The 9,715-nt window shown below is 51.8% G+C and overlaps 1 protein-coding gene and 1 long non-coding RNA gene across 5 annotated transcripts; one reads left to right on the top strand and one right to left on the bottom strand.

Moving 5' to 3' along the window:
- Positions 1-244: 244 nt before the first annotated feature.
- On the bottom strand, positions 245-9,533 carry INCA1 (inhibitor of CDK, cyclin A1 interacting protein 1). Of its 4 annotated transcripts, none has more exons than XM_055255802.2 (7): positions 9,365-9,533; positions 6,219-6,305; positions 2,243-2,356; positions 1,981-2,020; positions 1,519-1,715; positions 894-1,059; positions 245-669 (listed from the first exon to the last, which is right to left on the bottom strand). In XM_055255802.2, the coding sequence occupies exons 2-7, from the start codon at positions 6,260-6,262 to the stop codon at positions 520-522; spliced, it is 711 nt and encodes a 236-aa protein (XP_055111777.1). In that variant the 5' UTR covers positions 6,263-6,305; positions 9,365-9,533; the 3' UTR covers positions 245-519. The 4 variants fall into 4 exon arrangements, with proteins under 4 accessions (XP_055111777.1, XP_055111778.1, XP_055111780.2 ...); XM_055255803.2 differs by having other exon boundaries at positions 9,245-9,368; XM_055255805.2 differs by lacking the exon at positions 9,365-9,533 and adding an exon at positions 8,854-9,229.
- On the top strand, positions 586-5,342 carry LOC134735278 (uncharacterized). Its single transcript, XR_010118300.1, has 3 exons — positions 586-707; positions 802-2,372; positions 3,732-5,342. It is a non-coding gene; the product is annotated as an uncharacterized lncRNA (long non-coding RNA).
- Positions 9,534-9,715: the final 182 nt, after the last annotated feature.

The following is a 9,715-nucleotide window of genomic DNA, read 5'->3' as shown; positions in this document are numbered from 1 at the left end:
AAGCTCGGCCGACTGACTCCCAGTTCGAGAGAACCGGGCGGGGGCAGCCGACCAGTGCTGGAAACCGAGGGACCAGGCGAGGAACGCTGGACTGGGAGCAGGACCCTTCTCGCCTCGGACAAGACTCCTTGTTTGGGGACCCAGCCCGACTTCATTGTAGCTGAGTCCTCGAGAAAGCGAAAGGAGCCCTCCTTCCCCATTGGCCTCTCCATCGCTGCATCCCAAGAAGAAAGACAACTCGGGCTGTACTTGCTTGCTTTTTAATAACAGAGCAGAGAGAACACAAGGCCAGGAGCGGGGCCTGGAGGAAAACAGGACTTGGCGTGCTCCTGGGAGAGCGGTGGGTTGAGGTGGGAGCCCAGGAGGGCTGTTAATGCCTAGTTCAGAGGATGGGAAAGGCAGTTAGAGAGACTAAGGAAGGGGAAACGCCTTCATGTCAGCAATGGGGGTGACTCTAGTGACGGAACTAGTCTTGGGTCCCTGGGGCACCACTAGCATCTCGGCATCGGTGGTTTCTCCTTACTCTTCAGACGCTGCCAACTCCATCCCCCAGGGATTGTGAAGGGGGTTCCTTCTGGCTGTGACAGTGCTGAAGGAGGCCAGAGAGTGCAGCTGCCTGGAGGCACAAGCCTCCTCCTGACCCAGGGGACTCCAGGGAGACCAAAGCAGCTGTAAAGATGAGAGAAATTGAAAAAGAGAAAGGAAAAGTAGGTCTTCTTTCCAGATTTCTTAGTACCCAAGCTTAGGTACCTCGAAGTCTCTGGTTCTCACCTACATTATTTTTGTTCCTCTCAAATCCAGCTCTCCAACCTGGCTCTCAGCTTCTGCATCTCCATGCAAGACCAGAGACCCACATCACTCCCTCACTCCACCCAGTTCCACTCCAACAATACCTGGGCCCTGCCAGGAGTGAGAAAACGGTTCTCTTCCTGTGGATAGGTTGCCCTCTTCTCTTCCAGATCAGGGTATTCATTGGTGCTGGGGAATCCACAGCCCTCTTCGCCAAGCACCACTGGCTCAGATGCAGCTCCAGAGCTGCCCCACTGGGCCTTCTTCAGTCTGTGGAGACTTTAGGCTGAGGAGAGAAGTGCCTGGAGGCCAGGCTTCCTGTCTCTCCATTCTTCACCTTTCTGTTCTGAAATGCCTCCTGCTGGGACTCCAGGGAGTTGTCATTTGACCTTTAACTCTCCACTCCCAATTTTCTGCTCCCCTCAGACTGAAGCATATTGTCTAGGAACCCAGAGGTGACCCCAGCCTCCCCACTGTCCTCCAGTTCTATGGTTTGCTTTCCTGTCTTCAGTGATCTAGTTTCCACTCCTTCTAGCTCATGTGGCTCATCCTCCTTACCGCAGTTCCCTCCTTCTTTCCATATTACAGAAATCTGTTTCAATCACACCAAAGCCCACGGCTTCCTCCCAAGCAACCTCCCCTCAAAGCTCTCAACCCCTTCCTTAGCTCAAATTGTTCTTCCCCCAAATCCTGCATGACTCCCAGAACCCAGATGTCTCCCTTCCTTACTTGTTGATGATGCTCTGACGCCTTCTTAGGTCCTCCAGGTGGTAAGTGACAGCCCTCACCCGGGCGGGGACTCCCCCAAGCCCCTGCTGCTGCATTCCTTCCAAACATGGCCTCCTCTTCTTTCTTCTCCAAAGCATTTCAGGGGGTGGGAGCTGCTCAGGAGGATACGGACCAAGCTGGGAGCAACCAGTGGCTCTCTGTGCCAGAGAATGGGGAAAAAGAGCTAGAAAAAAGAACTGGCTCTCTCAAGGGAGCTTGGATTGAACTAGGTAGGGAGTCCGGGGTCTTGGGAAGACGGCTGTGATCTCGAAAACATGATGACTGATTCATAGAAAGGAAGGCCTGGTCAGTGCACTGGTTGGGGAATAACAGAGGGAAGCGGTAATAAGGAGAGCTTGCGACAGGATAGCAGTGGGTGCAATTTTAACAGAGAAGTGTTGAATGGCAGAGGGTCTGTCTTACCAGCATGGGTGGAATGTGCTGCTCCTCCAGCCAAGTGGGGCTGTGAAGAACAAAAAGTGGGCTATAAGTGCAGAGGGGACACGTCCATCCATATTGCTTCTTTAATAATCTCTCTCAACCTCCTTTCTGTCATTAGGAGCTACAGTATCCACCAGCCAGTGGGAAATTAACCTCAGACTAGGGCCTATTGCTATATGGGTTTATGGTAGTTTAATCCAGTTAAGACCACATCCAGTTAGTTTCCATTTTCTCCTCTACTCACCTGGGCCTTTGACTAAGGTTCTTCCAGAAGACATCTCCATAACGCTGGGGCATGGGTCTGAGGCTCTGGGAAGGCAACCTTGGGGGTGGAGATCGGCTGACCACACTGGAACACCTGAGGTGAGGACAAGGTAGGCGGGGGTCTAGCTCTTCCCTTACAGCAATCTACTCACCCCAAGGATTCAGGGGCCATCTTTCCGTGGGACTGTAAAGCTGCCCGGGTTCCCTCGGGCCACATCCTCTCTTAACCACTTTAGTTGAAGAAGGTGGTAAGGCCTCTGCTTTGAAAGGAAATTGAAGCTGGGTTGAGGGTGGAGATTGGCTATAGTTTGACCCTCAGATCTCACTGAGTCTAAGCTCCATACCGGGGATATCCAATCTTTTGGCTTCCTGGGCCACATTGGAAGAAGAAAAATTGTCTTGGGACACACATAAAGTAAAGTAACACTGGCCGGGCATGGTGGCTCACACCTGTAATCCCAGCACTTTGGGAGGCTGATGTGGGTGGATCACCTGAGGTCTGGAGTCCAAGACCAGCCTGGCCAACATGTTGAAACCCCGTCTCTACTAAAACTACAAAAAATTAGCCAGGCATGGTGGTGGGCACCTGTAATCCCAGCTACTCGGGAGGCTGAGGCAGGAGAATTGCTTGAACCCGGGAGGCGGAGGTTGCAGTGAGCCGAGATCGCACCATTGCACTCCAGCCTGGGCGACGAGAGAAACTCCGTCTCAAAAAAAAAAAAAAATTGCAAAAAATCTCATATTTTATTTTATTTATTTATTTATTGAGACAGAGTTTCACTCTTGTCGCCCAGGCTGGAGTGCAATGGCACGATCTTGGCTCACTGCAACCTCTGTCTCCCGGATTCAAGCGATTCTCCTGCCTCAGCCTCCCGAATAGCTGGGATTACAGGCGCCCACTACCATGCCCGGCTAATTTTGTATTTTTAGTAGAGACGGGGTTTCACCATGTTAGCCAGGCTGGTCTTGAACTCCTGACCTCAGGTGATCCACCCGCCTCGGCCTCCCAAAGTGCTGGGATTACAGGTGTGAACCATTGTGCCCAGCGTAATCTCATAATGTTTTAAGAAAGTTTACGAATTTGTGTTGGACTGCTTCAAAGCCATCCTAGGCCGCAGGTTGGACAAGATTGCTTTATACGTCATAGTTAGAGAAGTTAATATTTAGCAAGCAGAGTTGTTACAGCGGAAGGCCTTTGCTACTCAGGTTATATGACAGATAGGATTCATTTAGGTCAGTGCAAGGATCCAGGGGAGATAAACCTCTGTTTACCTCGTTTGTCTCCCCATCTCAGAAGGACTAATATCCTTGTAAATAGGGAGGAGTGTGCAGAGCTGTTTGAGAACAGTGCTCATCACTTCCAAACCCCACAGGCTGAATGACGATTGCCCTCCTGATCTCTAAGAAATGGAGTATCTTAGGGCTTAGGCCTGGGGTCCTTTATCTTCTCTGTCTTCATCTCTTCTTAGGTGATCTCACCCAGTACCATGCTGTCAATAAGCTGATGACTCCCAAATCTATATATCCAGCCCTGGTTCCTCTCTGGGCTCCACTCAACATCTCCTCCCCAACCTTCCTCCTCTCAATGAAAAGCACTCAAATGCCCAGTTGCTAGGACCAAAAACATGGTATGTCTTACTTTCCCTCATCTCCCACATCTAATCCATCAGCAGTTCCTGTCAGTTCTACATCTAAAATACCGTGTACCTGAATATGACCACTCCTCATCATTCCCACTCCTACCACCATATATTTCAGGTCATCTTCTCCTTCCTGGACTGTTGCAATAGTCTCTTCCCCCTCTCTCTGCTTCCATTCCCATCCCCCAACAATATATTCTGCACAGAACTGTGAGAGATGATCATATGAAATAATATAAGGTTTAAGATGTACTTCGAAAGAATTTGAGAAGTAGGGGGCTAGATGGGTATAGAGATGAAAAGATTATCCATATAATGATGATTATTGAAGCTGACTGAAAAGGGTACATGGGGTTCATGATACTACTTTCTCTACTGTGTTTGTTTGAAATTTTCCATAATAAAGTTGAAGGAAAAAAGGCCGGTCATGTTATTCTCTGCCTTAAAATTTTTCCACTGAATAAAATCCAAACTTTTTTTTTTCTTCTTTTTTTTTTGAGACAGTCTCACTCTGTCACCCAGGCTGGAGTGCAGTGACCCAATTATAGCTCACTGCAGCCTCAAACTCCTGGGCTCAAGCAATCCTCCTGCCTCAGCCTCCTGAGTGCTGGGACTACAGGTGTGTGCCACCATGCCTGGTTAATTCTTTTAAATGTTTATCAGAGATGAGGTCTCACTATGTTGCCCAGGTTGGTCTCCAATTCCTGAGCTCAAGCAATCCTCCTGCCTTGGCCTCCCAAAGTGCTGTAATTACAGGTGTGAGCCACCACACCCGGCCTATACTTGTTTTATTTATTTTTTCTTTCTTCTTCCTGTCCTCTCTTCTCCTCCCCTCCCCTCTCTTTCCTTTTCTTTCTTCCTTTCTCTTTCTTTCTCTCCTTCTTTCCCTCCCTGCCTCCCTTCTTTCTTTTTAGAGACAGGGTCTTGCTTTGTTGCCCAGGCTGGAGTGCAGTGCTATAATCATAGCTCACTGTAGACTCAAACTCTTAGGCTCAGGCAGTCCTCCCAACTTGGCCTCCCGAAGTCCTGGGGTTATAAGCATGAGCCACAACACTTAGCGCAGTGTTTTGTTTTTGTTTTTGTTTTTGTTTTTTGAGATGGTGTTTCACTCGTGTTGCCCAGGCTGGAGTGCAATGGCACAGTCTCGGCTCACTGTACCCTCTGCCTCCCATGTTCAAGTGATTCTCCTGCCTCAGCCTCCCAAGTAGCAGGGATTATAGGCACCTGCCACCACACTCAGCTAATTTTTGTATTTTTAGTAGAGATGGGGTTTCACCATGTTGGCCAGGCTGGTCTTGAACCCCTGACCTAAGGTAATCCACCCGCCTCGGCTTCCTAAAGTGCTGGGATTACAGGTGTGAGCCACCACACCTGATCTCGTCTTTTTGTTTGTTTGTTTTTTGAGACGGAGTTTCACTCTTGTTGCCCAGGCTGGAGTGCAATGGCACAGTCTTGGTTCACCACAACCTCTGCCTCCCAGGTTCAAGCGATTCTCCTGACTCAGCCTCCCAAATAGCTGAGATTACAGGCATGCACCACCACGATTGGCAAATTTTGTATTTTTAGTAGAGACGGGGTTTTCTCCATGTTGGTCAGGCTGGTCTCAAACTCCCAACCTCAGGTGATCCGCCCACCTCGGCCTCCCAAAGTGCTGGGATTACAGGCGTGAGCCACCGCGCCTGGCCTTTTTATTTATTTATTTATTTATTTTTGAGATGGAGTCTTGTTCTGTCACCCAGGCTGGAGTGCAGTGGCATAATCTTGGCTCACTGCAACCCCTGCCTCCTGGGTTCAAGCAATTCTCATGCCTCAGCCTCCCAAGTAGCTGGGATTACAGGCGAGCACCACCGTGCCTGGCTAATTTTTGTATTTCTAGTAGAGATGGGGTTTTTCCATGTTGGCCAGGCTGGTCTCGAACTCCTGATCTCAGGTGATCCGCCTGCCTTGGCCTCCCAAAGTGCTGGGATTACAGGAGTGAGCCACCACACCTGGCCCCCTGTTTTATGTTTTAAATAGTACCCATCATTAGCTGAAATTGTATTTGTTTACACATTCTGTGTTCCCCTCTCTAGAATGTAAGCTCTACAAGAGCAGGACCCCTATCCTGCTAAATGCTGAATCCCCAGTGCCTAATACAGTCCCTGGAACACTGTAGTGTTCAAACTACTTGTTGAATAAATTAATGAATCATCAGTCCTCTGAGACCAGGCATTGCATTTCCTGTTCTTTATTTCCTAATCTTCTTAGGGAAGGACCCAGGCATGCAATATTCCCTCCATCCCATTCCCGTGCTCCCCACCCAGTGGGAGGACTCACTTGGCAAAGGGGATGAGGTTGCCTCCATCATCCTGCACCTGCATGACTGGACTGGACTGGGCTGGGTAGCTAGTCTCCTTTTTGGTGCTGGGAGGATAATGGAAAAGAAGTCATTCATTCGGACTGGGCATGGTGGCTCACGCCTGTAATCCCAGCACTTTGGGAGGCCAAGGCAGGCGGATCAGGAGGTCAGGAGTTCCAGACCAGCCTGGCCAATACAGTGAAACCCCATCTCTGCTAAAAATGCAAAAATTAGTCTGGCGTAGTGGTGCGCGCCTGTAGTCCCAGCTACCCAGAAGGCTGAGGCAGAAGAATCGCTTGAACCCGGGAGGCGGAGGTTGCAGTGAGCCGAGATCACGCCACTGCACTCCAGCCTGGGCGACAGAGCAAGACTCTGTCTCAAAAAAAAAAAAAAAAAAAAGGCATTCATTCATATAATGTCTGTAGGGATGAGACCAGTAGCAGATCTAGAGATTGGAAAAAGAAGGTATGGATGCTGAAAAAAGAGACAGCTTAAAAGGTATTTGTAGCAGCCAGGTGCGGTGGCTTACATCTGTAATCCCAGCCCTTTGGGAGGCCGAGGCAGGCAGATCACCTGCAGTTGGGAGTTCGAGACCAGTCTGACCAACATGGAGAAACCCTGTCTCTACTAAAAATACAAAATTAGCTGGGCATGGTGGCACATGCCTGTAATCCCAGCTACTTGGGAAGCTGAGGCAGAAGAATTGCTTGAACCAGGGAGTAGGAAGTTGCAGTGAGCTGAAATTGCACCACTGCGCTCCAGCCTGGCAACAGAGAGAAACTCTGTCTCAAAAAAAAAAAAAAAAAAAAGAAAAAGGTATTTGTAGTGCTGGACTATTAATTGAACATTTACATTGAAGACAGTGAGCACAGGAAAAGTGGATGTGGTAAAAAGATAAAGGAGAAAGCAAATCTTCTGAAGCTAAATGTGCAGAATAAGTGAAATTTACAGATGGCAGTTAAGTGACAACTGGCAATATGGGACAATGAAATTGAAAAATGATGACAATGGAGACTCGATGGGGCGGAGGCATTTGGGGATAAGAGAAGTGACAGAATTGAGAGTTCTCAATGAATCGACTATGAGTGATTACTGAAAGTTAAGTGTGTGGGCCGGGTGCGGTGGCTCACACCTGTAATCTCAGCACTTTGGGGGGCCGGGGCATGAGAATTGCCTGAGCTCAGGAGTGGGAGACCAGCCTGGGCAACACGGAGAGACGTCATGTCTATTTTAAAAAAAAGTTGGCTGGGTGTGGTGGCTCATGCCTGTAATACCAGCACTTTGGGAGGCTGAGGCAGGTGGATCACCTGAGGTCAGGAGTTCGAGACCAGTCTGACCAACATGGAGAAACCCTGTCTCTACTAAAAAATACAAAAATTAGCCGGGCTTGGTGGCACATGCCTGTAATCCCAGCTACTCGGGAGGCTGAGGCAGGAGAATTGCTTGAACCGGGGAGGCAGAGGTTCCAGTGAGTTGAGATCGCGCCATTGCACTCCAGCCTGTGCAACAAGAGCGAAACGCTGTCTCAAAAAAAATAAAAAAATAAATTAAAAAAAGTGAAGTGTGGACATAATGGTCAACTGGTGACAGGGAAGGAGGGGGCAGTTGGGAATCCCTGTGGATAGGAAGGTGAGCAGGGAGGTCAGTTGCATATAGGGACAGCCAAAGATGACCTGAAGGCCAGTTGGGGTGGGGAGAAAGGGCAGTTAAGGCTGGGCACAGTGGCTCACGCCTGTACTCCCAGCAATTTGGGAGGCGGAAGTGGGTGGATCGCTTGGGCCCAGGAGTTTGAGACCAGCCTGGGCAACATGGCAAAACCCCCTCTTTACAAAAATACAAAAAAATTTAGCCAGGCGTGGTGGTGTGCGCTTGTATGCGAGAGGCTGAGGTGGAAGTATCATCTGAGCCGGGGAGGTCAAGGCTGCAGTGAGGTAAGATCGCACCACTGCACACCAGCCTGGGCTTCAGAGTGAGACCGTGTCTCTAAGAAGAAAAAAAAAAAAAAAAAGCCGGGCGCTGTGGCTCAAGACTGTAATCCCAGCATTTTGGGAGGCCAAGGCGGGCGGATCACTTGAGGTCAGGAGTTTGGGACCAGCCTGGCCAACACAGCGAAACCCAGTCTCTACTAAAAATACAAAAATTAGCCGAGTGTGGTGGCAGGCATCTGCAATCCCAGCTATTCGGGAGGCTGAGGCAGGAGAATCGCTTGCACCCGGGAGGCGGAGGTTGCCGTGAGCCAAGGTCGCGCCACTGCACTCCAGGCTGGGCAACAGAGCAAGATTCCGTCTAAAAAAAAAAAAAAGAATACTAGCTAAGTTAGGAGAGAGTGCACGTAGGCTCCCGAAGGACAGAAGCAGCCAGCTGGAACTGTAGAGGTGAACTAGTATTTATCCAAGGGAACTAGGGATGGGCTGAGAAAGCAGGTGAGGTCGAAAGCGGAGAGAAGTATACCGTGCGGAAGCGGCAGATGGGGCTAGTTGGAGTTGGGCTGAAAGGGCCTAAAGTGGGGTCTACAGGGGATGTGCTGACTCGGAGGGGGGTCAGCAGAACGCAAGGGGGCAGCGGGAGCTGCGGGGCATTCGGGCCTCAGATAGTTGGGTCCAAGCGGGTGACCTAGATCCAAGAGCAGGATGGAGCTGAAGGAAGCCAGGAAGGATCCTCCACAGTTGACTTCGGGGTAGCCACGGCCTGGGCCTGCGAGGGTGGATGAGGACCCGAGGGTCCGGCTGGGGCTGAGGGGCGGCCTGGAGCCCCGGGGCGGCCTGGAGCCCCGCTGGAGGGAAGCGCCAGGCCGGAGGGCGCGGCCTGCGCCTGAAAGGGCGACCGGAACCCTCGACAGGTGGACCGGGCGTGGCCGGACCTTCCGGGCAGCCCATCCCGAGGGCACGACTGGGGGCTGCGTCCCTCGAGAGCGGCCCTGAGGTGGTGGGCCCAGGCTGAGGGGCAGGCTGGGGCCTGAGGGGAGTCCCGGGTCTGAGAGGGTAGCTCCGGCCTTAGGCGGCACCTGGGCCTGAAGGGGTTGTTTGGGCCTGAGGCGGCGTCCGGAGCGGACGAACTTGAGGGCCAGGCGGGGACAGAGCACCCGAGTAGCCGCGCCACGGCCGGCCGCACTTGGCCCCAACACCTGAAGCAGCTGCGCGGCGAAATCTAGAACTCGGCGGGGCGGAGAGCACAGAGACGGCGACTCGAACCGAGGGAGGAGCCGGCGGGCGGTGCTCGCCTGGGGGCGGGGCCTGAGCGGAGCCGCCTTTTGGGCGGGCCTCGACGGGAGGCTCCGCCCCCTGGACGCGCCTCCAACGGCGGCGACGTGCGCTGGGCCGGGGCCTGGGTGCCCTCGAGGGTCAGGCCCCGACGTTTCCCTGTTCCTCAGGCGTCTGCAACCCTCCTGGGTTGCGGTGTCTACTCGCCCTTCTGCGTCCGCAGCTCGGTCCCCACGTTCCCGCTCGCTGGGCCCCACAGGCCGGGAGCGTTGCCC

Source organism: Symphalangus syndactylus, chromosome 20, assembly GCF_028878055.3.
Source record: "Symphalangus syndactylus isolate Jambi chromosome 20, NHGRI_mSymSyn1-v2.1_pri, whole genome shotgun sequence".
NCBI classification, from domain to species: Eukaryota; Metazoa; Chordata; class Mammalia; order Primates; family Hylobatidae; genus Symphalangus; species Symphalangus syndactylus.
Note: the sequence above shows the minus strand (reverse complement) of the source record. Positions and strands in the feature narration are given on the sequence as shown.